General features: G+C 33.8%; 5 protein-coding genes across 10 annotated transcripts; 3 read left to right on the top strand and 2 right to left on the bottom strand.

Moving 5' to 3' along the window:
- The first annotated feature begins 992 nt into the window (after positions 1–992).
- LOC135145067 (muscle-specific protein 20-like) lies at positions 993–1,843 on the top strand. Its single transcript, XM_064077193.1, has 3 exons — positions 993–1,182; positions 1,250–1,324; positions 1,401–1,843. The coding sequence occupies exons 1-3, from the start codon at positions 1,050–1,052 to the stop codon at positions 1,790–1,792; spliced, it is 600 nt and encodes a 199-aa protein (XP_063933263.1). The 5' UTR covers positions 993–1,049; the 3' UTR covers positions 1,793–1,843.
- Positions 1,844–7,975: 6,132 nt separating this feature from the next.
- LOC135145071 (Golgi SNAP receptor complex member 2-like) lies at positions 7,976–10,645 on the top strand. 3 transcript variants are annotated; one of them, XM_064077198.1, is made up of 9 exons: positions 7,976–8,113; positions 8,176–8,245; positions 8,329–8,400; positions 8,614–8,713; positions 8,850–8,979; positions 9,046–9,113; positions 9,361–9,433; positions 10,276–10,356; positions 10,514–10,645. In XM_064077198.1, exons 2-9 carry the CDS (start codon positions 8,215–8,217, stop codon positions 10,592–10,594), a joined length of 636 nt encoding a protein of 211 aa, XP_063933268.1. In that variant the 5' UTR covers positions 7,976–8,113; positions 8,176–8,214; the 3' UTR covers positions 10,595–10,645. The 3 variants fall into 3 exon arrangements, with proteins under 3 accessions (XP_063933268.1, XP_063933267.1, XP_063933269.1); XM_064077197.1 differs by having other exon boundaries at positions 8,850–8,985; XM_064077199.1 differs by lacking the exons at positions 7,976–8,113; positions 8,176–8,245; positions 8,329–8,400 and having other exon boundaries at positions 8,652–8,726; positions 8,850–8,985.
- A 248-nt stretch (positions 10,646–10,893) lies between these two features.
- LOC135145056 (uncharacterized) lies at positions 10,894–12,399 on the bottom strand. The gene is made up of 6 exons (XM_064077183.1): positions 12,351–12,399; positions 12,233–12,281; positions 12,109–12,173; positions 11,318–11,423; positions 11,165–11,263; positions 10,894–11,107 (listed from the first exon to the last, which is right to left on the bottom strand). The coding sequence occupies exons 3-6, from the start codon at positions 12,122–12,124 to the stop codon at positions 10,894–10,896; spliced, it is 435 nt and encodes a 144-aa protein (XP_063933253.1). The 5' UTR covers positions 12,125–12,173; positions 12,233–12,281; positions 12,351–12,399.
- Positions 12,400–13,215: 816 nt separating this feature from the next.
- LOC135145047 (SRSF protein kinase 1-like) lies at positions 13,216–17,227 on the top strand. Of its 2 annotated transcripts, XM_064077174.1 has the most exons (18): positions 13,216–13,276; positions 13,380–13,443; positions 13,516–13,580; positions 13,793–13,844; positions 14,506–14,567; positions 15,295–15,403; positions 15,460–15,561; positions 15,617–15,693; positions 15,748–15,864; positions 15,922–15,986; positions 16,047–16,160; positions 16,257–16,389; positions 16,442–16,521; positions 16,573–16,617; positions 16,675–16,744; positions 16,803–16,895; positions 16,953–17,035; positions 17,090–17,227. In XM_064077174.1, exons 1-18 carry the CDS (start codon positions 13,264–13,266, stop codon positions 17,192–17,194), a joined length of 1,449 nt encoding a protein of 482 aa, XP_063933244.1. In that variant the 5' UTR covers positions 13,216–13,263; the 3' UTR covers positions 17,195–17,227. The 2 variants fall into 2 exon arrangements, with proteins under 2 accessions (XP_063933244.1, XP_063933243.1); XM_064077173.1 differs by having other exon boundaries at positions 16,803–17,035.
- An 8-nt stretch (positions 17,228–17,235) lies between these two features.
- On the bottom strand, positions 17,236–20,104 carry LOC135145049 (uncharacterized). Of its 3 annotated transcripts, XM_064077177.1 has the most exons (9): positions 20,048–20,104; positions 19,880–19,957; positions 19,578–19,662; positions 19,281–19,521; positions 19,120–19,224; positions 19,009–19,065; positions 18,812–18,948; positions 18,386–18,761; positions 17,236–18,322 (listed from the first exon to the last, which is right to left on the bottom strand). In XM_064077177.1, the coding sequence occupies exons 7-9, from the start codon at positions 18,881–18,883 to the stop codon at positions 17,409–17,411; spliced, it is 1,362 nt and encodes a 453-aa protein (XP_063933247.1). In that variant the 5' UTR covers positions 18,884–18,948; positions 19,009–19,065; positions 19,120–19,224; positions 19,281–19,521; positions 19,578–19,662; positions 19,880–19,957; positions 20,048–20,104; the 3' UTR covers positions 17,236–17,408. The 3 variants fall into 3 exon arrangements, with proteins under 3 accessions (XP_063933247.1, XP_063933246.1, XP_063933245.1); XM_064077176.1 differs by having other exon boundaries at positions 17,236–18,761; positions 18,812–18,951; XM_064077175.1 differs by having other exon boundaries at positions 17,236–18,761.
- Positions 20,105–27,513: the final 7,409 nt, after the last annotated feature.

Genomic DNA, 27,513 nt, shown 5'->3' with positions numbered 1-27,513 from the left:
GGCTTTTTCTTGCTTCTCTAGTAGATACTATAAAGCTTAATCTTCGCATTTCTCTTGGTTTTAGGGTTAAAAATCCTAACGCAACCCACAGATATAAACTGAAGGAAGCTAAATATTGATCTTTAATTTGGGATAATATACTATCGACTAGAAAAAATCCCATTCATTAACTTTCATTAACTTTAGAAATGACTATAAAATTTTTTTCAGCAGCCTGAGTATACGTTACTTAAAAATTCAGCAGCATAATTTATGGCCTCCGGCTTAAAACTGTCATCTAAATTGGCTCGACGCAACATTGTCTTAGCCATTAAATGCTCTGCCAGTGGGTTGTGTGGAGTTTATGGGCGGAAAATTGTAGTATTAACCTGTTAAAAGTGAAATAGCTTAACTTAATCGAATGACGGTATGCAGGCTCTAAACCGACTAATGAATGGCGTATACTAATAGAGAGAAAAAACAAGAAGCCAGAAGCCAGCATTTAGAAGAAGGCACAACCTTACAACTATATTGTAAAATTAGGGTTTATATTCATGCGCATTATAATAATATTTCTAGATTTTAATAAATTGTTACCAATAAAACGCACTAATGTTAGGTGGCATTAATTAATAAGCAAAATAAACAAAAAGATACAAATATGTAAACTGCGTGGTTTATTTTAAAAGCATAAATCTCTACTGATGACCAATTTTGTTTGGGTGAAAGTGATTTTTCCCCTCCTTGCTTTAAAATATAGATAAAAAAAAATTAAGTTTAACTACCAGCATACAAAACTTTAACTAGCCTTATTTTGTTAAAACAAAATATAGCTTAGTTGAAGAGTTTTTTTGATTACTAAAGTTGGTTGTTGGCCTATAGCTGCTTTTTGTGGAGCGAGGTATAAACTGTTTGGTCAGGGATAAATAAGCTTAACTAATAAAAAATTGATTACTAAAATTGGTTGGCCATTTCAAGTTGCTCGTGGTACGATGTTGGGATATTTATATATAACGGGTTGCGAAGCCTTACAATTCTCAGCTTATTTATTTTTACTCCGCTTGAAAGGGATGTCGAACGTTGTGCCGCCTCTGGGGGAGTTAGACCGAGCTATAGCCGAAAAAATAAATTCAAAATATAACCCCGAATTAGAAAGGGAAGTAATTGACTGGATAGAACAACTAACCGGTTTAAGGAGCCCTGGTAACAAAATTGGCTTATTGTTGTTACTTAACGACAAGACTAAAGAAAATCATTTATTACTTTTCAGGTACTAAGGACCAATTTCAAGAGTTTTTAAGAGATGGTCAAGTTTTGTGTAAGTTGATGAATCGCCTTGTCCCGGGTATTCATTATTATATTTGTTTTATTATTGCTATTCCCCGTTTTGTACATATATTGTACAAACCTTTTTTTTAAAGGTGCTATTCCAAAAATAAATGATAGTAAGTTGGCTTTTAAGCAAATGGAAAACATAGAAAACTTCTTAAAAGCTTGTACCAACGAACTAAACGTTCCACCTAGAGATCTCTTTCAAACTGTTGATTTATACGAAAATAAAAATATGGTTCAAGTCATCGATACTATTCACGCCGTTGGCCGCCATGCTAAAGCTAAAAACTATAATGGTCCTACCATTGGTGGCAAGTTAGCAGAACGTAATATAAGAAATTTTGATGAAGCCACATATAATGCTGGAAAAAATATACCTTCACAGCAGATGGGTTCTAATAAGAATGCTTCTCAAGCAGGTAACACTCCTTACGGTGCTAAAAGGGAGATAGATCTTCTGAGTCACCATAAGTTAAGATGAAATGCTAAATTATTTAAGATCAAACTCGACTTTAATAAATCATTAAATATACATTGCATAACTTTTTGCTTCCAGCTCTTAATTTTTTTCAGCAGTCCGTAAGGTACAAAGCTTACTGTGCACACTAACTTTTTGCTTACTTAATTTTACAATTTGGCTCGATATAGTATTAATGTGAATAAAGGGGTAAACAAGCAATAAAAGTTTAATAGGTTCCTGCTGCTACCTCACTTATTGAATAATAATAAAGTGATTGTAAGAGGTCGCAATTGCAAGCATTACATACTTGGTTTGAAGATAATCACCGGGAAGTGGACATTTGGATGCCAAAGTAAATATTGGGCTTATTTATGGTCAAAACCTTTCTTTAATTATTGATGGCCATATTAGAAAAAAATTGCTGCAAAGATACCTGCCGATTACACAAAGACACTGCGAGTATCTAGACTTTAGAGAACAGCTAATATATGCTTACTAGAGAGGTAATATTCCCTAAATAGTTAAAAAAGCTCGGAATAATAATACTCATATCATGAGCTACTCGTTACCTTTCTAGAAATTGTTGATAACTTCGCTAACTTTTTATTAAAAAACAGATTAAAACTTTACAACATTATTGTGTTTAAGTGTACATTTTTTTTAAAAGCTTCTGTATTTAAATGTTAATAAAAAAAACACTTCCACTCTAGATTTACGCTTTTTTGGACTCTATTATTTTACAGAGTTTAGAGTAAAAAGATATGTATACACTTTAAAAAAATAAAAGCAATTTTTAATAAAAATAAAGTCAGTTTAAATTATTCAACTTTAAGCTTAGATCACAGCAATGCATAGTACAATAAAAATAATACTAAGTGTTCTTTAAATTATAATAAAATCTAATACCTGCCGAATGTTAATATTAATATTTCTAAAACTTTTTCAAGTACGTAAAATTTAGTTCACCTCGAGTCTTAAAACAAATAATTTGTTAAAAAAAAGGTACAGCCGTACCCTACAATTAAATTTTCGTTTACTAATAATATCCTATAATGTGTCTAGCTAGATACAGTTCTCCTATAATCTTTTAACCAACTCATGATGTTCATTGTTAAAACTAGGCTTCTTAGATTTTACTATATAAAATGCAACATCGTAATAGTACAAGTACAACACCAGATTAAAATGCTATATTGTCTGCCTTACATAGTTCAACTTAAAGAACTCAACAACTTTATATGTTAATTGCTGCATTTTAGGTATCACTAGATGAACAAAACAAAAAACCGATTATTTGTATCATCGTACCTCTTAGTAGGAATTTATTACATATCAAGTTATGAATAGCCCAAAAACTTTAGTCCTTGCTAAACTACTTCCGAAAGAAATAACGTTTATCCTTAAAAGATTTGATTGGTGCACGTGGTTAAATAGATATTTTTGTAACCAGCTAAGTCGTGGCTGTTTGATTTATTTGATTTTAAAGAGGTCATGTGTTTTAATTTCTATTAGAATTATTTAAATAGCTTTAATTTTTTTTGATTTAAAATTGAAGTTCAACTTTCATTTGGTGTATACTTGTGTTAGTATCATTCTGTGTTAACTATTTCCACGTGATTAGTATTTTTTGACATGACTTAGCGATATTTTTTAAGCTCGTAAATAAGTACCGATTATTTGCTGACGTTACATTCACGTTACAGTACTCATTTATAAAACCTTAATACCTATAACATAAGTAGATATAGAAAGGTAAGAAAATAGACGGGGAAAAAGATTTCTTTCGAGCCTTACTTCTTGTCTGTTATGAAACGATCGGTTGCAATCGAGATATTAAGGAACCCTAGACTTTTAGTAAAATTTAACAGGTCAATCTTGGGTTAAATAGACTCCCGAACCTTCCTATGACACTAGGTGTGATTGTGCTTGGCTTGGTTATATGCTGTAATGCCACCTATTAACCTACTCTTGATTATAGTTCTGACGCCTTGCTTAGACGCACCGAAGACGGTGGTTGTCAAGTAAGAGGAATTGCTCTTTAACTTGGAAAAAAACTTAATATTGACAATAGTAACTACGAGGTTTCTTCAAATGTTGCAGGTGAGTTCTGAGTAGTATGCGCTGAGGATTTGTTGATGCTAGCAGGTCCTTATGGCGATTGCTTAGGACTTTCGACCGGTGAAGCTTTGTACATAGGTTTGGACTTGCTTGCTTCATACTCATTACACTCGGAAGAGTCTGCCTTCAACCTTAGTGGTTGAAAACCTGCTACTCTGGCTATGAAGTATGATGGGTGATGGCTTAACAAAAAATCTTTAGCATGACATTCTTGTGCCTTGTTGTCTTTTATTGATTTAGCCTTCGCTGCAGCATTCATATCCTTATTCTGGTACTATTGCGGAACGTCTTATATCTAGTTTATTTATATAAGCTGATGTAAATGGTTTTTTTATATTAATTTACAAATATTTAAAAACTTATTAAACTACTAAGTATAACGTTAAGAATCGTTGTTTTTTTAAACGACATTAAACGTAAATAGTTTTGAATGACTACAGCGTAAGTTAATACATACTCGTTTGTAGAGGGGTCAGTTTTTCGAACTTTTGTGGTACGTAATGGATGATGTCGTTTGTGTAGATATACCCGACCCCGACACCATTTTAAAAGTAAACATAATCATGCCTCGTTAGAACCTTAACAAACCTCTCTCACTCACTACTACGCAGCGACGATAATTTAATCATGGTGATATACCAGTACAGGTCACAAGGCTTTGTTGTGCTGTTATGTACAGTTACAAGACATAGGCGCGTCTTGAGGGCCTTATGCACATTTCCTGATAATTATTTTTATAGCCAATAATGGCTATTATTAAAATCAGATGATGCATTTTAAAAATGCTTGTTAAGGTTAATGTATCAATGCTTGTATGACCGCGCCATCAACCTCACTTTCGTTATACGGGTCAAAGCAATTCAATAAACCTTGTTTCTGATTCATTCCTACCTCCACCTAATTGGAGTAAGCGTTAAAATTAATATATATACATACTGAGGGCAATTAAAAATTTAGTAAAATATAATAATTATGTGTGTAAGTACATAACAAAAACAGGATGTACCACTTTTTTAACTGGTTAAAAAAATTTAATAGTTGAAAGACCTAAACCCTTAAAAGTAACATATCAAGTAAAAATAATTGGCATCTCTAGGAGGAATAGTGAACCCTCTTTGGCATCAGTTTAATCTCCTTGTAGCATAAAAATTATTACTTAAAGTCAGTTAATTTATTTTAAAACTCGTTATATAAGAATTTAATTAATACAATTTTGTTATTTAGTACAAAGTAAAATTAATCTGTGGTTTCCAGATTTTGGTATATATGCACATTCTCTCGGGACTGCCTCTATGGGTAACTTTCTCTAGGATTTTACCACTAACCAAAATGGAGGGAAGTTCAAGCTCGGTAGAGCCCTGTTTTCTCTCAAGAATTCAATATAGTCATGATGCTCCAAGAGAACTTTGTTTGTTGGGAGATTGTACACGTAACTACCAAACCAGAAAAAAGTGAATTGGCACTGCCCGGAACCGAACCTCGGCCTTGAGATTGCGCGACATAGCTCTAACCACTCGATACATTACATATGCAACCTTTTTAAAAATGCACTTGTGGGTATTCCTGCCCTAACCCTCCTAGGGAAGGAGAATAGAAGTCACGCAGTTTAAAGTACTTTACCGTACTGACCAGTATATTAGTAGTAAAAAAAATTTAAGGTATAAAAAGATAGAGTGGTTTTCCCCCCCTGTTCTGTCTCTTCGCTTTTCACCATTTTTTTGGGTGCTTTACCCTTTTTCGCATATCTACTGCGAGGTAACATTAAGATTGAGAATTTGGGGCTTTGAAGAAAAATCTCGTAGATACTTTATCAGGACTAATGCTAGTAAGAAATAAATCAGATGAATAAAAATAAATAGAATAAATAATAAAAGTTAAATAAGTAAAGTTAAAAAACTAAAATAAGGGGTAAAATATAAATTGTAAAATTTAAAAAAAAAAGAGAAAATTTTTTTTTAAGATTCCTCGGTAACCAATCTTGGAGGCTTAAAAAGATAGTAAATCGTTATGATGAATTTTTTTAGATTAAAAGACTGTGAAAGTTTAATTAATGCCATTTGATCTAAAAATGATGTTTATTGCACTAGCGGTTCATACATATATAATATAAACTTAATAAAAGGTATATGGGATTTTTTTCCTATTTTGCGCTTCTTTGCCCTGCAGTTGTTCATTTAGTCTGCAGGGCTCAGTAATTGATTAAAACTCGAATCAAAACCAAACCAACAAACAAAATGAACTCAGCAAAGTGATCCAAAGGGTTGCTAATAACAGGAAGCATTATTTAAAACAAAAAGAAATCTAGAATTTCTCCTAGGTTTTTTTTAGGTGCTGGCATACTACGACCGGTCTTCATAAGAGGTATTAAACCGCTTAATATGAATCCCCCTCTTCTGCAAACGTTGGGGCACGAGCGTCCGCCAGTGCACGTCTTTAGAGAGCTACACTGACCCTCCTGGAAAAGCAGGAAATATTAGACCAGACGCCCTCTAATTCGTTCTAACTGGGACCCCCAAAGCCACCATCGAGAGAGGCAAGCCTTAACGGCAAAGCCCCCTCCCCGACTATTGGATCGTTTATTCAACAAACTTTAATACATCTATACACATATATATTTTCAGTTAGATAAAATCTAGAATTTATTCCGTAAGATATAATTATCGAAGCTGGAAAATTTTAGCTTATTTTTAACTGCGTGTAATTTTAAAAAAAATAATATATCAAGATTTTCAAAATAATATTGAAAGTAAGATATATTAAATTCCTTATTTCTAAAGAAATTTTTATTGATAATACTTTAACTTCATTGGTTCTTTTTAGAGTATAGCTTGATAGACTTTTTAAAATTTATTTAGCTTGCAATTAACTCCTTTGAATAAATATAATTTTTTGCTGGAAGAAGTTAGCGTGAGCTTAATAATAACTTGAGATACTAAAATATTGACAAAAAAAGAAGGAGCGATCATTTCCTTGCCCACTAGAGGAAGGGGATTTATATTTTAGGGAGTAATACTACGAAAGGTATACACGTGGTACCTAACAGACACACGTGGCATGGCACGTTATTTATCGGAGTTTACCAAAATTTTGTTTGTAAGGAATTTGTACACGAAACCACCAAAACACGAAAAAGGTGGATTGACACATCCGTGAATTAAACCGGCGACTTTGAGATTGCGCGACAACTTTGCCCTAGACACTGAGCTACGGTGACAACTCACATTTTCGGCCTACAAATTACGTATACAACTTTTGTTAAAGTAAATCCCAACTTAGTGAAAGCATCTTTTTGGCACAAGCGTGTACGCACTGACATCATAATTTTGGGAATAGTACACGAGAAATTTGTTACAGAACTTTAACAGGTTAAATACGTAAAGCTATCATATCGAGCTTGATTTATCTTACCTGAAATGCATTGAAGCTCATAGTCAAGACCATGTATTCGATTATTCTCACCGACGCGATTCTCTTTTTCGCTCTTTACTGGCTGCATATTTAATCTCCGCCCTAAAATCCCATTTTTTCTAACTCATTTTGGGATCCCTATATATTTTGTAAAACTCCCACTGTAGGTCTAAAAATTTTGTGCTTTCATCGTTTGTTGTATGTTGTAGGAGAGTCGTCGTAGTCTGTTGAATGGGTGGTTCCTTAAAAAGTTTAAAGCTGTTAAATTTAATTATACAGACCTTACACTTTTCCGTTATCTTTTTATTAAGTAAACTTAAAATTCGTAACACTTATACCCATATAACTTTTATAAATTTCATTATTGGCTATAACCTATTCAGTTCTCCGAGTTTGGGGCCCGGAAAAATTACCAAAAGATGTAAGTCAAATTGGTAAGCGTGGGTAAAATAAAAGCACACTGTAAAAGGTTGAATGTGTTAATATATCATACCGAAAAAGAGAGTTGCGTCAATGGGAATCGAACCCAAGTTGAATTTCCGCGTCAGTTCTTAATAGCGCGTGAGAGAGAACACCTCTCGATACATGTGCAATACGCTTAAAGATATAAATATAAGAGCATTGGAAATTATTGGTGCTTAATTAAATAAGATAAAAATAACTGTGCATATATTTCTCATAGGTAAACTAATAACTCGTTTTGGAAAGCACCACTTTTGCTTTTTGAAGTTGTCTTTAGTAAGCCTACTTACTTTTTTGTATGAACCGTATTATGCGTTAGCAATTTGAGCAGTAGCCTTCCACTGTGCTTAACCGGTTAACATAAATTGAATGTGATGGTGGGGCGGTTTTTCTGGTAATTATTATATTTCCATTAGCAATTTTTTTTGGATCTATTTTTCAGAGAAAAAAAGAAAATGGAAGGATTATACCAACAAATCGTCAACGGTAACTTATGGGCTTATTATGCCTGTTATTTTAAACCTTTATGATATAGGGGGTGGGGGGGGGTGGAATTTTCTTTGATTTAGCTTCACAGAGCTTGCATGAGATGATTTTAAAGTATGAGCAAAAAAAAGAAATTCCAACGCTTACCAAGGAAGGTAGCTTTACGTTCCTTACGCTTGACCGAGAATTTTATTAAATATTTTATTTTTACTAGAGTAGTTTTCTTTTTAGTTTTAATTTCTAACTAGTTTTAGTATATAATAGTTTCTATTTGAAACAATTGGTTAGTAAATTTTTTGTTGTTTTTAAAGCTTTTGCTTTAGCTTACATCAGAAGTAATTGATTTTTTTTGCAATATTTGGGAGCAGCTGGACTGTTAAAAGAATTTAACAACCTTCAAGAAGACTATGCGCGCCTCACTGAGTACCGCTTTCGACAGAATTTTGAACTCCGGGGCGCTTTTAAAGGGTAATGCTTTACGGTAACTTTTACCTTACGTTTAAAACTTAGATTATCTTACCAACATAATAGTTTTTTATAGGCGCACCTTTTTTGCACCTATTAATACCTTTTTTTTTTATTTGCTGAAAAATTATTAATATAGCAAAATGGAACAACTTAAATATGACTTGGAACTTTTAAAGAGTGCGATAGATCAATTTCGGAGAAAAAACGAGAATCTGCGTGCTTTGAAAACAAGAGAGGAGCTTTTACTTAATCACAAATTCTTTCCCGTAAGAGTCAGATATTTAATTTATATTTTGTTATGTAAAAGAACACATGTGCCTTTATTTTATCAGAATCAGGAAACTTCGATTGGCATAGACCCCTTTTCTAGAGAGTCAGATCTTCTTGACGAGGCCCATAGGCAAATGAACTTTAATTTTTTTTTTCCTTTTTTTAATTATTGTAACTATTATAAGTGTGCACGCTTTATATATAACTTCTATTGTAGTTTTAAACCCTTAAGCATAATGTTGGTCAACTTACATCTATAGAGATTAAAATTGTAGAATTTAAGTTGTAAATAAATATTATAAGAGATTTAAAAAATTCACTTGGTAACGCGATTTAAACTTTGTGAAAATCTATATTATCACGTTTTCATACAACAGACAAATGGATGCCCTCCTCTTTCAAGGAAGTTACTTTTATCAAAATATTATAGAAAGTGGAAACATGTTTAAAGTACCAAATTACTGTACTTTTTCTTTCTTTTTAGAACTTTTTATAGTTTGACTGAAATAGATTAGTTAATTGTGAGTGTAGTACAATTTAGCACGGTTTATATGGGAAAATTTTGTTAGTCTCTATACAAAGTATTCGTTTTTATACTTGAAGATACTACAGATACAGTACCTGTAGAGTTTAGTGCATTGAAGAACTGTTAGAACTAATGTGGCCAAGTATACTGAATGGAATTCATTATAAACTTCTATAGGGGCAAAGCTAACTGCTTCTAAGTCTTAAACTTTTAAAACTACATATAAAACTAGTTTAAACTAAATTTAGCTATACTATTAAAGCAACTATTAATTTTACAGAAATATAGTCCCGATTCTGATAGCTGCAATTTTATTTACCTGGTATAACTATAAGCTTTATAGTTTTTTTTTGCAGTGTTCCAAGTTTCCTCTGTACTAAAAATTAGATAGCGAACATAGTGAGGGGATAAACGGATCCTTTTCGGCTATTTAAGAACATCCTTTTAACGTTTAATAATTTTTGCATCCCACGAATTTTTTTTGTAGTGCAAGCTACACATTCTATACGGTCAGTATGGAAGTGGGCGCTCGGTGGCAGTCAGTTGTTGGTTAAGTTAAGTGCCTCATCCTTAGTAATGAATAGATAATAGAGCCTACTTGAGTGTGTCAAAACATAACTAGTATGAAGGTAGGTATACTCAGGGGGCATTATGTAATTTAAAAACTTTATTACTTTATTTTTGTATTAATAATAGTGAGGTTATAGGATTGTAAAAAAACATTTTAAAATATTGTCAACATAAGAATTTTTAAAATTTTAAATAGAAAGCACACTTAAGAGTTGTGAATATGATGGGCTCTATGGATTTATCGCAATCTCTGCTACGTCTAATAGAGAGACGGCAGGTTATATATTGGCCATCGCTTTTATATATATCATTTAAAGGTTTCTCTAAATTAACATTAGTTAATTATACAATAATAAATTTTTTAAAGTTCTATTAACTATTTTAATTAAATTCTGGTTGTTATTTATTACTAATTCTTCATTTTTTTCTTTCAGGCCCAAGATTATTACATCTTAATTGGTGGGATACTCGCCACAAGCAGTATTGTATGGGCGGCCATCCACTACTTCATGTGACAAATTACTGGGATGTATTCAACATACTCTTCCCCCATATATGTGCGTTAACGAAACAAATTTTTAAATAAAATTCTAATTAAATATTTTATGTTAGCATAAATGCTTTTGGTTAATTGGTTACTAAATTGTCATATTATAAATAATAAACTTTGCTAAAGATAGAAGAGTTACGTAACTTTTTTCGAAAGAATCTTAAAGAGATGAATGTCTTCTAGTAAAACGTTTTAAGACGCAAGTTAGACTGTTCATTAAATTTATACAATTTAAAGCATATAATAAACAAATTAATTAACTTTTTAAGATTCTAAAGTTCCCTGGTAATTATACTCGAGAATGCGAAAGGCAAAAATAGACCATTCTCTTATATACTGGTTCATAGGGTCCCACTCCAGTTGCTTAGCTATTAAAGAAAGAACGCCCAATTCCCTCGCCCTGTTCTGAGCTGGTAAATACTCGAAGCTCAACACAGCAACGCCGCGTATCAGCTCTTTCCTCAAACCTGCCACTTTCCTGATTGCCCAAATTGAGTAAAGTAAAAATAAATAAGCAACAATAAGCAGCACTTACAAGAAATAAGGATCATGAGTGGCAAGACTCAATAGAAGAACACAACTTTCCAAGTAATTGGTCTTTTCTAGCAAAAATGGACACAAAACTTCCCTTTGGCTGTAAAATTAAATTAAAGTTTTATAAAAATAACTGTAAATTATAAAGTAACACCTTTTAATTAAAAAGTTGGACAATATCTTGAGAATGAATAAAATAGATAATTCAAGAAGTTCCAGTCTCAACACCTCAAGTGACAGTTCTTCGATAGCCCTTTCTCCTAAAACCAAGATTTTTGTACTTATATATTGAAATTCGCGAGTGAATTCTTTAAATTTTCGAGCTAAAAAATCAATGGTGCTCATAGAAATATATATGTCGTTCCGGCTCACCAATTCTGAATTAATAGTTAATTCTCTCAGCAAAATTTTTATGTTGAAACCCTCCTCGATTATTCTACAAAAAACATCTAAAACTAAACCACCAACTCTAACTTTCCATAAAGTGGTATTAACTGTATTCCTCTCTGTACACACGGAGGGATCCATATACAATTGTACTAAGTTAAGTTTTTCTAACTTTACTCCCAAAAGTTGCGGGGCCCCTTCCAATAAGGTGTATAAATTTACTAAATTTTCAGTACGGACGATTGTATCAAAAATAAAGCGCAGCCATTCTAATCCTTCCTCAGTTTCGGTGTAGCTACCATCTTTAAGTAAAAAATCTTCTTTTAAAATCATAACCATATGTAAGCATAATAGCGTAGATTCTATATTATTAGTATTATCAATGCCTTTGTTATTATTTACACTATCTGGAGCGCCCTTACATAAAGAAGAAACCAAGCTTTTTAATTTTTTGTTATCAGTAAGAATGCAATTGTATATTATCATAAATATAACGCCCACTATTTTGTTCTTATACCCGTAAATCTCTGGATCGCAAAGCGACCTTATGTTTATTACCTTTGTATAAATGCATTTCTTATTAGTTATAAAACCACTGTGATTGTTGTTGCAATCATTAGCACCTAAAGAATTATCAGCTTCAGCTAAAATAAAATATAAAAAATCTAAAATGCAAGTTAACAAGTTAAACCGAGAAATTTCCTTTATAAGGTCCATGTCTATGTCTTTAACTTTATAATACAGATAATTAAAAAATTTGATAAAAATGAAAGGAAGGTCAGAAGTTAATATAACTGAACTTTTCTCCGGAAAAAATAATAAACAGTCCCATAATAGGCTCTTATTTAATTCATTGTTAACGCAAGCATTGCCAAGTACCTGTAAAAGGTGGAAAATGCAATCCAGAAAGGGAATGACAGAATAATTTTTTTTAAACATCAAAGTACTTTTATAGTAATACATGATCTTTTGCAAAAAAATAGCAGCATTTACGAGAAATTGATAGTCCAAAATGGTAGACTGATGAGATTCAGAAAAAGCACATAAAGTCCTTAGAATTTTAGTAAGGACGATGATAATCTTAAAGCTATATAATTCAGGATTTGAAGGCCAGGTCTTGTGGTTCTTGAACTTTACAATGTAAAAATAAATTGAATTATTAAGCAACTTTATAAAATCTTCTACACCAAACTTCTCGAGTATTGCATTTTGGCTAGTTCTATTACGACATATAAAATTAAAAAGTATATTCAAATGCTGAGATGCTTGATAAATTTCTGTTTCTAAAATATTGGGGGATTCAAAATTTTTTATAAAACATAATAGGTAGTCCACGCTATCATTCATCGTAATTCATAAGAAAATAAGAAAAAAAAGGTTAAAGGCAAAATCTATAAGGTAATATAAACCTTTTCTATGGGGGATTTAGATGCTAAGATCACACTCTTAAACTAAGGAATAAAACTGAATAGGCAAGATGGGAAGAACGAAGCCCCCTGTTAGAGCACCACGTGAACATCCAAACTTTACCACAACTTCTTACATCATTACTTATACCCTTTCCAGCACCCGCCTCTTCAGTAAAGCTTCTTATAAAGGTCGACGTCAGTGTTTTGTCAGAAAAAATTAGTTTATTCTAAAAGTACAATTTTTTTGGCTGAGGTCATTATATTAAGTTTGCAGATAGAAAATTAATAATAGCAACTTACAGCCATGACTTCTAAAGGTAAGTTGGTCTTTACTGTTATCTTTTAACTTTGTTTAATATTTTTAAAGTTGCGTTGATTCTATTAGTTAATAATAAATTTAACTTTTATTTCATATACAAGCTTCTATTCTCCGAGCTAAAGAAAGAGCTCGAAGGCAGCTGAAGCGTAGACATGCCTCTGAAAGGTATGTTAGCCTAAAACCTTGTTTTTAATTAATTCTTTTTACTTTATTATATTATTATTAAATAAAATATAGGCCACATAAGATTATTCAAAAAACGTATTCTTCCTTAACGGAACAACAAAAAAACTTACTTAAGGGTATATATGTGTGTTTTTTATTGTTAACTTTATACTGTTGTTTTTGAATGTTCTGTTGTTTACCCCATGTGCCACCATTTTAGATGCATATATAACTTTTCATTATTAGGTTATATTGTATATTAATGAACGTTATTAACTTCCTTATAAAAGCTACTTAGTACTTATATTTATGTCTTTTATTTTACTTCTATATATTTTTTCTAATATAGAAAGAATTGGCTGTGTCGGAAAAGACCTTTTCACCCTTAGCGTTAAAAATAAGTAAGTATATATTGTAAACCATCTATTTATCTTTGGAAATTACCATATTTAACTATTTTATCTACATAAATATACCATATTTTTTAATAATATGGCTTTAAATATAGAGATGTGTATTTACCCTTTTTTGCTGACATGTGTTTAAAGGATTCCCATTTATCATTATCTATATATAATAATATGTTTAAGTTATAATATTGTCCATGTTATTAAGTATTTTTACTGTTTTGTAGTGGGTAATTTAGATTTTATAGTATCCTTTTTTTATAGCTGGAATTAAAGGAAAGCTATTTTAATAATTCTAAATGCGGGTAAAGGTCGTCCTTAATGTCCCTGGTCTTCTCTATTCCTTTATTTAATTTTTTTTATTAAATTACTTTGGACCCTTAAAAATATATATCTATTCGAGTTGTAGTTAGGATTATAGGCGCAAATTAATAACTTGAATAAAAGTTTGTTATTGATGCCTCTACAAGTAGACTAAGGATTTTATTCTTTTAATGAGAATCTATTCGATATGTATTATTTAGTTGCAACTTTATTTTATTTGAGTTTATAATATACATGCGTTAAAAATTTTTACAATCATTGTTTCTTAAAATTGCGGAAAAAGCTTTTTTATTTATTATAAATCCTTTTAATTTAAAATATTTATTTAAAGCGCTGAAAACCATGAAAGTGATGATTCTGATGAACATGAAGACCTTCATGACTATTATGTGGGTAAGTGATCGCGGCAGACTTTTTGTACTAACGCTCACGTTTGGCTTCTTTTATCGTTTTAGTAAGCAAAAAAAAGAACTTGGGCTTTACATTTTACTAATACATAATTTTTCCGGGCACGGATATTACTATATATGTTATTATATAGCAAGGTGGTTAAAAATTCTTTTCTTTGGTTATCTATACCTGTTTATTTACCATTAGTTCCTACTAATTTTACATTAGTTATTAGTAGGGACAAACAAGTATTCTTTTTATACACCTGCGGTTTAAGTAATAATGTTGTTATTAGCATTACAACGTTGCCTATTTCTCTTGTTTTCGCCAAAGGGCATGACTATACTATGAAAATCTTTTTCTAACTTAAAAAGCTAAGAAGCAGTTTATATTTTCATTGCAGATTTCTTTTTATGAAGTTTATTTTATTCTCTAACTTTTTTCCTACACCCAGTTATCTATATCTTCAACTTTTATATCAGTTTGCTTCAGAAATTCTAAAGCACCGCATGAGTACATTTGTTTGTTGTATATATGACCATTACCCTTTTGTTTATTGGTTCTTATTTAAAGCTTGTAAACGGTTAGGCGCCCTGTAGCAGTTCATGCGAACCCGTGAATTTTTATAATAATTTTTATTGGTCGTTATGTGTATTTCCCCGTTCGTTGATAGGGCAGTTACGGTTGTTAATGTACGAGCGGTGTGTTTTTAATTCCTTTTTACGCAAAGGCGGTTATCATGAAGTTAAAGTTGGAGAATTTTATAATGATCGTTATATTGTGCTGCATAAGCTGGGCTGGGGCTACTTTTCCACTGTATGGTTATCCATGGACTTGAAGTGTGTATTAAATCATAACCATCATAGACTTTTTTTTCACTCTTTCTAAAATATAGAAATGGACAGCTGGTTGCTTTAAAAATAGTCAAAAGCGATAAAAGCTACACTGAACTTGCAATGGATGAAATACAAATACTGAAAACTATCCGCTCTGAAGGGTCTTCCTTATTCCTTCAACTTCTGTATAAAATCTTTATATTGTTATGTGAGTAGTATAAAGAACGAGATTGGCCGAACCCGAATTGTAAATTTGTATGATGACTTCATTATTGAGGGGCCTAACGGAAAACGTAATGCTTAGAACAGCGTGAATTCAGTGTACTAATAACTGATTCATCCACTAGATGTGGTTCTCGTGTTCGAAGTTCTTGGTAAAAACTTGCTGAAACTTGTGAAAGAGTACAATTACGAAGGACTCCCTCTTTCAATGGTTAAGAATATCGCCAAGCAGCTCCTTTTGGGTCGCATTATTATTATTATTATTGTCATTATTATGTTCATTTGCTTTTCCTTTTTAGGGCTCGATCATCTCCACCAGAATTGCCGCCTCATCCACACCGATATTAAACCCGAAAACGTTTTGGTTATTGCTACTGCTTGTTTTTTGGCACTCTACGCAGTTATATAAATTATTTGTTAATAGCTGACTTGTGACCACAAGAGCATATTAAGATTGTGCCGTCAAGCATTAACTACTATTCTCAGTGAACACGCTGAAGAACGTTCTGAACGTTCTGAACGTCCTCTTCTTCACGAGGTTTTGTTTTTGCTTGACTCTCTCTATTGGCGCTGTTTTGCGAAGAGTCACTCTTTAGTAAGCCCTGCAAAGAGAATTGATTAATTTTTGCTATAGATAAATACAAAGGAGAGCAGCGTTAACGAGACGCCATCTGTCGCTTCTTCTGTAGTGAGCTTAGAAGAAGAACTAAAAAGCAAAGAGAATTTTACCAATGACTGCACCTTTACCGTAAAACTGGCGGATCTTGGTTTTACTTAAGTTAGTTTCTTATATACGTAACCTTCTTATTTGGGGTAAAGGGAATGCTTGTTGGACTTATAAGCACTTCACCAATGATATACAAACTAGGCAGTACAGGAGCCCCGAAGTCATTTTAGAAGTTTTACGTTATTACAGTTTATATAAATACTTTTATCACAATACTTGTTAGGCGGGTTATGACACTATAACGGATATGTGGAGTCTGGCCTGCATGGTGGGTCGTATCAACTACTTTCTGTGAATTTTTCATTTGTGCTTATAAATATTATAGTTGTTTGAATTAGCCACCGGCGACTATTTGTTCCAACCGAAAAGGGGAAGGCATTATTCAAGAGATGAAGGTTGTCTTTTCACTACAGATGGTGCGCTGACGCTTATTGCACCACCTGCTTTCCACAGACCATCTCGCCATGATAGTCGAGCTTATAGGCCCCATCCCAAAATCGCTTTACGACAAGGGAAAACTTAGCAAGAAGTTTTTAGATAGCAAAGGCTGGTTTTTATTATATACCTTAGTACGTAGTTGTTCTAATCAAGTTTTATATAAAGGGAAGCCGAGGCATATTAAGGACCTAAAACCGTGGGACCTGTACAGCGTTCTATTGGAAAAGTACGATTTTAACCCGGAAGAGGTGCTTCTTTAATGACTGCAAAATGGTTTGACTTCACTATATACATCTGTTTAGGCAGAAATTTTTTCTTCCTTTTTGTTGCCTATGCTCTCAATTGACCCAGAAACAAGGAGCACCGCCGCGGAAAGTTTGAAGCATCCTTTTTTGAGAGATACTTGATGTTAAGCAAAATATTGCAAATATATTGGTTAAATAGCCTGTGTGCATCCGGAAAATATAATAAAAATAATTTTTATCTGTTTTATTCCGATAGTTAAGGAAGTAGAATTATTATCCACAAACTGATGACTTAGATTGTTATAAGTCTCGTAGGATGAGGGAAGACATACGGGCGGGTAACCACAGATCACCTTGTATGCGGTGTAGTGGATGTTTAGCTGTAGGGGCAAGCCTTTCTTTTCCTCTTATTGCAATTGTGACAAAACCAGCTAGTGCCGTAGTCTGTGGGAACGGCTTCGTCGAGGCCGGCACATGCGATGTGATACCAGTTCTTGCAATTTTCGCAGGTGGCTACGGGGAGGCCGTTCGAAGGAAACGCACAAATACCGCATGATACTGGCTCCTTTTCGGGCAGCGTTTCCTTGTGTGCCTTCTTTGCTTTTTCCTCTTCATCTGTGAACGGTGTTCTACTGCGAAACATCCTACTTTTAGTATTGCTATCCGGCATTTCAACTTTTAGTTTATTTTCACTTTTTCTATTTTTTTTGTTAGCAACTTTTTCATTAACCTCTTTCGCTACTTGTTCATGGGCTTCGTGACTTTCATTGGATACCTTGTTAGATCTTTCTTTAATTTTTTTTCGCTGTTTATGCTCTTTTCTTTTTTTTATAACTAGATGTAACAGCCCAAGATGGTCTTCATCAGTGCTTACATCGTTAGCTATAGAATGGTAAAGTGACATTCTAGCGACTGCACTCTCGTCATTCCCCTTACAATTGCTTTCTTTGCTCGCGCTACTCTCCTCTTTCAGGCCCTTTACACTAATGGGTTCCACTGCCACACTTGGAATTGTTAAAGGACTTTCCAGGTTAAATTGGGGAAAAACCTCCATAATTATGGAAGTCGCATTTAAGTTATTACAATCAGTTGTGCTGAAAGTATTGGTGTTAACACCGCTGTCACGGCAGACCCTATCGTTATTTTTGCTACCAGCATCGCGTAGAGATGTTGCATTACCGGCAATATTAGACAAATTAGAGCCCTCAAGCATTTTAGCGTCTACTGACACCGCCTCCCGAGACTTTTCCACACTGTCTTCATTGTGACTCGCTTGTAATTTATCTTCAGCTATTTTAGAAAGCAAATGAGATTCAGTAAAAAGCTCTTTTAAGTCAAGTATTGCTTCAAAACCGGAAGTCGCGGAAGTGAATGAATTTCCTGTGGGGGTTATTCTTTGGGGCACTTCCGAGAGATCCCTTTTAATCCGCTGTTTAATTAATTCCGAAAGCGTGATTTCGTCTTCTATATCGTCTTCTGTTATATTCTTGCCTTCGAACAGCAGATCAGCATGGGTTGGAACCGATTGCCCTTCAGAAGTCATTTCAAGTACGGGCGACGAGGGAGGCGAGGGCGATTGGGCAATGTCTCGCAACAAGTTTTTGAATGACTCTGATGCTTCCATAAGGGCTTCTTTGTCCATTATATGCTCTTTATCGCTGTCCTCTGCACCGCTGGATATGTCTGTAAGACCCTCTCCATCGTCAAAACTCCCGGAAGGGAAACAAATCTATGAGATAATATTAGAACCCTGTCTCATCCAAGAAGATAAATAGAAGCCTTAAGGAGATTGGAAAGCGGTGACTTCTTATTGGAGTAAGCCTCTCGCGAGACTACGCCCCCAAGTGACATGAACGATAGGTTATCTGTGTAAGTTACTTGGTCATACTCGTTAAGCAGTACTTGGGCGCATTGTTCTACTAAGCACAAACACTGTTTAGCTGATATAAACGGAGCAAACCACAAAAAATTGTAACTATTTTCCGTGTTCGTTTCAAATACTTCATTATATGAAAGGTTTTGTATTGGAACAACTTTGGTAAAATGTAAGAAATTATATGTTTTACATTGCTAATATGAAAAACTACTTTTCTTAGGAAGAGGGGGGAGTTGGCAGCCGCCACAGCTTCCATAGCTTCCGGTTATTTCAAAGCTTATGGTATCGTCGACGCTTACAGGGATAGAGCAAGCTTCTTAATTAAAAATAAGAATTTAACAGTGATCTTAAACGGCAAAGTTATGTAAATACTATTTGCCTTCAAATATATCCCGCTCCTCAGAAGACAAGTGAGAAAGTGAAACTAAACGATTTTCCTGAGAGACTTTTATCGCTGAAGCCATAGATGGAGCAGGTAAAGGGGACATTTCAATACTGTCAATAACTTGGCGTAGTTGAGAGAGCCCAGTTTCGAAATCCTCAGTCAAAGCTCCGAGCAGATCCAAGGCGTTGACTTCGGTTCGGGAGCACAAAGAGGCTCTCTTCTCCACAGCTAAAAAACCACTCAAGACACAAAGAAATCAGTTTATATACTCGTTTTTTAACTACCTACTCCAATTCGATTCACGTAGAAAGAAAAAATTTCAGTTAAAAGCTCACAAGCGGAAACCTGAATATGCTGAAAGCCCACAGCCTAGAAAAGCAGGAGTTTAAATAAAGCCAATACTAGGAAAACCCGGCAAAAAGATCCCATCGAAGAATATTGCTATAGTTTATTAATAAATGGTCTTGATTTAAACTATAAATTTTGCTAGCTATGAAACTTGACAGCGGAAGTTGAAAATTATTACAAAGTAAAGAGTTAATTAAAATCTATAAAAACTTATAATATTAACAGAAACGCAATTTACCAGACAAGTTTGGGCAACAAATATTTTAATAACATCACGAGCAAATTTTTCTGGCATAGCTAAGGAAAGTCTTAACAACTATTGCAAATATAGATTAAAAAGATGACTACTTGAGAAATAATCTTTTCCTGATAAACGTAGTTATTAAATATTTTTATAATTTGTGACCACCACAAGAGCAGTAATTGCAACCGAAGCGTATCATGGAATCAGACATAAACCATAGTGGGATTTTCACTATAAAAGTATAAAATAGATTAAGGCACTACTTTCATAAAGGCGACTGGTATCAAAGTATATAAAAAACTAATTTACATTATATACCTTACTTTCATAAATGATTCAAAAATAAAACTGTAAATCTCAACAACCCTAGTACCTTTTTAACTCAGTATGTTAACTTATTAGCCTCTCGGAATAATTGCCCAGCCAAAGGAGTTAGAGGGCTCGCACATGTTAGTAAAAGAATGCTCCAGTCACGGAAAATAGTAAAAATTAAAATTATTTAAAAAACACTGTCCCCGCTTTTAGAATAGTAAAATATACTACTAATAGTAATGACAACGACTTAGTCATTAGCTGGTGCGAAAAGTCAGAGCTAAGGTCTTAGTTCTAATAGATACCCTTTACCTTTGCGCTTTCTTACTTATACGACTCCATTTTTAGCTAATAACTAAACAATTCTATAAACATGTATATTAGGGTAGCACTAAATCATATATTTTACTTTTAAGCCATCTCCCTAAGGAGCTTAGACGACTTGCTGAACACTATAAATGATTTAAGTGTATCATTAAGAAGCCAAGTCGCTAGTGGGCAGTCTCTAGTTGCTTTTTTTTAAAGCATATCCTATTTAGTCTCTAGTCCCTAATTACAAGGAGAACTTTGCAAGCAGGTCACTTAACTCTGGTAAAATTCACACACGAGTCCTCTTCAGAACTATGAATTTGTTAGAGTATTGACAAAACAATGTCCTTTATGATGTAAATAATATGTAATTTTTTGGTCAGTTTTTATTTAAATACAAAACACAGATTTTTATAACGCATTTAAAACAAAACTAAGGATAAATTCTGGAATATGGTTTATTATAAATGTAAGTAAGCGTAAAAATTCTTATAAAGATATTATTAGATACAAAAAATAGACTTAAAATAGAAAAATTAAAAAAATAAAATGAAAGAGAATAATAAACAAATAAAAGACAGATAAATCCCGTATATGTTTATTAATGATAGTACTGATATTTAAAGAGTCCTAAACCTAAGTGTTGAAGAAAACTATTTATTATACACCGACTGGGGATACGCAAATCCCTAAACCAAATAACGGCGACCGTTAGCGGAACAGAACAAGAGACCAACGAAAACACCGCTTAAAGCAAGGCTTTATATACCCATATAAAAATAATCCTCACTATTAAGTCCAATGAAAATGCATTACAATAAAAAATAAGGAAACAAAATGTAACTGCGTAGTATAAACTACTAATTAAAAATGAATTTCATTGTTTCTAATTATGATTAGTCCAAAAAAAATAACATAAAAAGAACTTTTAAAGCTTTCTACTTAAAATTTAACTAAAAAAATTTAGTGGATGTAATCTTATTTCTGCGAATATATTATTAGTACTATTTTGTGATATTATATATGTATAGGCAAATGAGGTAATTAAGCGTTCTTTTCTTTTTCTATTTAGGAAATGTACTCTACGGACCCTTCATTTACAGGATACTGTTAATATGTAACCCCATTAAAAAAAATGGCAAGAAAAAGAGATGCCTATCAGTATATTCTTTCGAATGGGTAAAAATGGCTGGTCCAAAGGACGGAAAAAACAACGGAGAAAATGGGGCTCAAATTTTCCCAGTTTGGTCAAGAGTGGTGGATGACCGCCAAAAAAACCATGACTACGGTCACTAGGTTTGAGGTCGCCTGAAGACGCTGTAACAAGGATTAACAAGAATGTATAAAATACAATTTTTGCTTGCAAAAAGTTCTTAGTTCCTTAAAAATGTATTTGAAGCGTTACTTAAGATTACTAAATTTATATGGAATACTCTAACTGTTTACTGGTTAAAAGAGTTTATATTTGATCTATTTTATTGTTCTTGTTTAGTGGTTATACTATAAGGATAAAAAAGTTGAGGGTACGTAGCCCATGCACTATGGTTTAAAATTTAAAATACTTTAGTATTAAGTAATAACTTGCAATTTTGATACTCCACTAGATTCCTATAGTTAGTTCTTAAAGTAAGCAACCTGTAAAAGTTTTATAAAATGTTATTTCAACGTTTGTTGTGCAGCGTGAGTTTGTTTCTAGCACAAAGTAAGGGGTAAAGAGTTTGAACTGTCATCGTGACCTTCTCTGTGAGATAGTTTACGTGCGGCCGCAACAAGAGCTTATTATTAATAATGACCCCCAGGTATTTCGCCTGAGGACACTGGGGATTTAACCTATTTTCAAAGCTCAGTGGTGGTAGTGGTGTAGTGCGCTTCTTTGTGAAAAAAGGGCTTTACGCTTTTCCGCTTTAATAGTAATGTGTTTTAACACGACACCATTTAGCAAGCGTTACTAGGTGGTACTGAAAATGCATGCGCAATAGGGCAGGTGACTTTGGGAGAAGTAAATTCCGTGTCATCTGCATATAAAGCAATCCGCGGGTGAGATCGTCAGGCTGTGGTACGTGCATAAAATGCAAAGAGTAGGGGTGATAAAAGAGATCTTTGTGGCCTTCGCCTTTAAGTGGTATTAGAGGTGAGCGCGTATCGCCCACCTGTATATTAAAGACGCCCTCCTCAGGATAAGATTTTATCACATTAAAAAGAGTAGTAGGAAGGGCTATGGCGCGTAATTTGTAAAGCATACCCTTGAAAAATAGTGCCCGTTTCCTCCTTTAAACTGAAGGCACAGGTGGCCAGTTCTGTCAAGCTGAGGAGTTGTTGAGTAGTGGAGTCCCCTTGTCGAAATCCAATTTAGAACTCTTGCAGGGGCTTGACTTGTGTTAACAAATGCTATCAAGTGGCGCAATATGACCGCCTCAGCTACTCTGCCAACGGCTGACAGGAGGCTGAGAGGCCTGATGCCGAGAGTCCTCATAGAGTTGATGAGGCATATAGGCGATACCGTCGGGGTCGGGTGCCTTCCGTCTTAACAAAGTGTTAATAATCTCTACGATTTTCGGCTATAATGATTGGCTCAATGTGCCTCGGCATTTTTAGATTCACAACGCACTTCATCAGTAACTTAATAAGCAGGTCACAAAAATGCCTCCTCACATGGCAGGTTATTGTAAACGCTCCCGGTTTTTGTATTTACTAATAAACTTCCATAAAGAGTCGCGACCGTTACTGTTATCATCCAATGTATACTTAACTTTGTCTCCCACAACCGCTTGTGATGCGCTAACAGCTCTTTCCTAATGAGCCAGTGTAGTCTATTAAGTGCTAATTTTTTTTCGAGGCATGTGGCCCCGTGGACGCTCGATTAAAGCGTCACCGCTGAAAGATAGGAGTCTTCGATTCATCTGGCAAGCGGTTAGGGAAGAATTCAACTGTACGTGTTGTCGCGGCGGTGTACGCCTCGAGTTCAGCTACAGCAAAGTTAAGTAGGACGGGTGCCTTGAGTAAGGCGGGGGGTGTTGAGTAAATTATATCCGGAACCTCGGAGAATTGAGCCCAGCCCGTAAAAATTCTCGGTTATGGCCTCAGTAACTCCTTTTTGTCGCCAAACTAAGGAGAACCGGCAGATGATCCGAAGAGAGTAGGGCTTCCATTGCTGTTAAAATATGAATATATTCAAAAAGGCCATGCCATACGTCTGATATCCTTGTCTCCGCTATTTGCGTTAGGTAATTTGGCCATAAGACGCCCAGTTTGCGTTTGTAGGTGTGAGATTGAAGATTCGGCGGTTTGTGTTATTCGACACGGCTGTGTCAGGTGGAATGCTTGCAGTTAAAATCCCCACATATAAGTACTGAGGCAATATATATAGAAAGCGCATCAAGATCTGAGGTAACAAGTGGGCTGCTGGGGGACTTATAAGCTGCAATTCCTGACATGGATCATTAGCTGATTGAGGAGAGGGAAACTCTAACCGCTTTAATGCTTTGCAGGGGTGGCAATAATATCACACTATCTTGAATGTTTTGTTTAATCAGTTTAGCTACACCTCCGCGATCCTGGTGGTACGTCGAAAGGTTGCAGAGATTGGATGGAACGCTGAAAAGACGGGTCTCACCAATAATACAAAGATCTATTCTTTCGCTTAGCTTCAATTCCTGCAACTCTTGTTACCTTGTAGAACGCCATCTGCGTTCCAGAACAAAAAATGGATAGGACGAAGTGCTTTTAGTTACTAAAAACCATTGCCAAACCGAATTTATAGGCCCTTGACCTTTTTTAACATTATTGAGATGTTTGTCGTCAACATTGAAAGGAGTTATCGAAGTGTTGGTAGAGTTGACTGGGGAATTCTCTTTTTGGTCAGGAGAGCGGCATAAAAAGTTGGCGGAGTTACAATAGAAGGGGTCTGTTTAGAAAGCGGTGGTACAGAAGTTTGATAGGATGGGTAGATATTCGCTGAGAATGTTTACAGCGGGGGCCCTATCTAAAACTATTAAACCAAAAAAATTTTCAGCTGGATCAAAAATCTACACACTGACGACAGAGTTGATAGGTAAAGAGCTTTTAAAAATGGAGAGATTAAGAAAAACATCACTGAAAAAGAGTGATGTACATAATGAAAAAAAACTAAAGGGCACCTATGTTTCTTATTATATAACCAACTGTATACTACCCTCTTTACTAATAAATTTTCTAACTATATTTCCTAGCCTTTAGTTAATGATTTAATCTAGCACCCGGAACTCGAATCTATCCCGCTAGTAGGGCAGATTCATACGAATGTCAAACATGGTTGTAAACAAGAAAAACACAACTTTAATCACATTGTTCTACATCGTAACCATTTCCACCTGTGTTAGACAAAGTCTATAATATATCTTCTTGAAGGTAAACATTAAAAAATTTTGATTTTTAACAGATTTCTCACATAAAAGATTTTGAGTTCAGCTTTGCCTCTAAATTAACCAAATTTATTAAGTGTTGCTTCCTTGCTTTTTGGTGTAAACTTGATCATGGAAACTTCAAAATAAGATTTTACATATTACCGTTGATAGCAGCCCCGTTATAAAACAAAACTATCTTTTCTTAAAGAAATCATAAGACCATAAGGATTGGTTATTTTACTATGAATTTTGAATGGTTTTCAGATTAAAAATATTGGTCATTAACATGTAACAATAAACGGTAATAATGCAATAAGGTGCCTTAAAATATTATAGTATTTATTCTATATTTTTAAAACAAACTATCGTTGTTTTTAACTCAAGTTGTAAAACACTGTGTCAAAAGGCAGAAACTGTACCCGCGACGTAGTGAACTTAAACATTTTTAACGAGGTTGATAAGGTCACGTACTCTTTCTTTATGTTTATCTTAATAAGGAAACCTTATTATTTCTCTTTTTTTGGCTTGCGGTTCTTAAATTTTAAACATATTCTTAAAAGCTTAAAGTAGAAATTATGGATGGACTATATTAAAATTTTATATAAACTATTTTTTAATATTGTCCGGAGCACTTTATTATTATAACCTCATTTCATCGACTTACGTTGATACTAAGAACTGTCCAGTTTTTAAGTAAAAGCACTCAAAATTTAAAGGTTGCTGAGAATTAAATAGACTACGCAAAAACTTACGTCAAAACATTAACCTCCTGTCTAATCCAACTAGTAGATGCATAATATTACCATCTTGTTTATCGAATATTTCTAATAATGTTTAGAATTCACCAAGGCGAACAATTAATTTTTAATCTAAACAGTTTATTTCATAAAAATGATAATTACCTATGTTTTCGTTTATAAAATTTAAATCCCACTTCTCCCAACAACTAGTATTGCTTTAAATGAAAAGGCGTCATAAAGCATTAAGGCGTGCAATTCAGGTTATTGTTTAAGATAGTTTATATCCTTCTTTTTCACAGGACTCAAAATATGCGACATAAAGATTAAAAAAGATTATATACCATCTAAAAAATATACGTAAGTAAGGAAAATATGGTTTCTCACGAAAGCCTGTTATTAGGTTTTCTTTGGTAGGTTTCCTAAAAAACTTTATTATATAGGTTGTTCATTAGGCGTCATGATCACATCGTCTAATGTGAGTTAATATTTACTTTAACTTAATAAATTATACGTTTTTATGATCGTTGGGGCCCTGTAATTCTAGGAAAGCACGAAAACTGATTCTTGATCTCATCGCTTATTGTAAGTTATTTACAAAAAAAAAGATGGGGACTCTTTTGAGTCTAGGGACTAGGATCCTTTAAGCATGGAAGACTAATCTGCTTCTCGTAAAAACAATACTTTATAACCCAATTTATATTATCGTTATTTATTTATGACAGTAACATAATAAAACTATTAGACAAACAGATACTTAGGTCCGCACTACTCTAAATTCTCTCTTATAGTGAGGGTTAAAAATTATGATACATTTTTGCTGAATCTACTCGTTAAAACTTGTAATACTATCATTACGATAAACCAAAAGACGGAAGGGTATACTTTTTTTACTCGTCTTACGGCGGTTTATTAAAAAAAAAACCTTTTCTTAACGCGCAGCTTCTTCTTTTACAAAGTTAAGGGTAAAACGCCTTAAAATTAACTTATTCTAAACAAATACTTTTTGTTGGTATTTCTTTTCATTTTATGATTAATCAAAACACCGAGATATATAATTAATTATATTAGATAGTTTTTTTTTTTTAGATTCTCACTTGTTATTATGACTGCCATGTCTTTATCAGCAAAAAAATAAATATTATTTTCATACGTGCGACCCGTGGCAAAAGTATATGGGCAGGGCTGTGTTCATGTTTACGTGCCAAACTTATGGACTAATAGCTGTAAACGACGACCGTATTGGTGGTAAATTTAAAAGGAAAATGGAAAATATTAGCGTCAAAGGAGCAAATAGTTTTTACTTCGGGAATTGCAGACCCCATTTTGAGCACTAATGACCTGTTTTATGCTAAAAAAGTTAATAAGATGAGCTGATTTAGACTTTAAAGTTGCATGCGATCACTTTGCAAGAAATGCCGTCGTGACGCATGCCTCTCTTTATCCATAAATACTGTTGGGGTGAATTTTTTCTGGTTTAAAGCAATATATTCATGTTATGCTAAATTTAAAACTTGTAAGGTTATGGAATGCTTATTTCAAAATCCAAAAATGAGGAGTTAATGCGAACAAATGTGTGTAAACTTGTAGTCTTTTCTCAATAAAAGCCCTTCACACTTTACGTACACTCCTAAGTACGCTTATAGAGCGCTAATCCTTTGCTAAATTGTTCTAAAGTCCAGTCTCTTCTCTAACTGCGGCCGTCTTCCAACTAGAAGGAAGGTGAGCTGTAGTTAGCATTGAATTTTGAAGTAGTGAAGTTTGTGGCCTTCCTTCAAGTATCATGTTATAATTGATATCTAGTTTAGACGTGCATTCTTAAAACCTTGTTGTTGTAGACATTACGTCTAACAAGACCGCATCTATAACGTGTGCGCTCCACTCGCTG

Source organism: Zophobas morio, unplaced genomic scaffold (genome assembly GCF_036711695.1).
Source record: "Zophobas morio isolate AGI-343-1 ecotype UQ-CSIRO unplaced genomic scaffold, CSIRO_AGI_Zmor_V1 ptg000119l, whole genome shotgun sequence".
Taxonomy (NCBI): domain Eukaryota; kingdom Metazoa; phylum Arthropoda; class Insecta; order Coleoptera; family Tenebrionidae; genus Zophobas; species Zophobas morio.
The sequence above is the reverse complement of the archived record's forward strand: the minus strand, read 5'-3'. Positions and strand labels throughout refer to the sequence as shown.

Coding starts and splice junctions, on each gene's coding strand:
- LOC135145049 (XM_064077176.1), bottom strand. CDS start 18,883: ATGTCACTTGGGGGCGTAGTCTCGCGAGAGGCTTACTCCAATAAGAAG. Junction 18,762..18,811: donor CGCTTTCCAATCTCCTTAAG/GCTTCTATTTAT, acceptor ATTATCTCATAG/ATTTGTTTCCCTTCCGGGAG.
- LOC135145071 (XM_064077197.1), top strand. CDS start 8,215: ATGGAAGGATTATACCAACAAATCGTCAACG. Junction 8,714..8,849: donor CTCCGGGGCGCTTTTAAAGG/GTAATGCTTTAC, acceptor TTATTAATATAG/CAAAATGGAACAACTTAAAT. Junction 10,357..10,513: donor GTCTAATAGAGAGACGGCAG/GTTATATATTGG, acceptor TTTTTCTTTCAG/GCCCAAGATTATTACATCTT.
- LOC135145056 (XM_064077183.1), bottom strand. Junction 11,264..11,317: donor TCCAACTTTTTAATTAAAAG/GTGTTACTTTAT, acceptor TTAATTTTACAG/CCAAAGGGAAGTTTTGTGTC. Junction 11,108..11,164: donor ACTCATGATCCTTATTTCTT/GTAAGTGCTGCT, acceptor TTGGGCAATCAG/GAAAGTGGCAGGTTTGAGGA.
- LOC135145047 (XM_064077173.1), top strand. Junction 13,444..13,515: donor CGTAGACATGCCTCTGAAAG/GTATGTTAGCCT, acceptor AATAAAATATAG/GCCACATAAGATTATTCAAA. Junction 15,562..15,616: donor AAAACTATCCGCTCTGAAGG/GTCTTCCTTATT, acceptor TTATGTGAGTAG/TATAAAGAACGAGATTGGCC.
- LOC135145067 (XM_064077193.1), top strand. CDS start 1,050: ATGTCGAACGTTGTGCCGCCTCTGGGGGAGTTAGACCGAGCTATAGCC. Junction 1,183..1,249: donor AACCGGTTTAAGGAGCCCTG/GTAACAAAATTG, acceptor ATTACTTTTCAG/GTACTAAGGACCAATTTCAA. Junction 1,325..1,400: donor GATGAATCGCCTTGTCCCGG/GTATTCATTATT, acceptor TTTTTTTTAAAG/GTGCTATTCCAAAAATAAAT.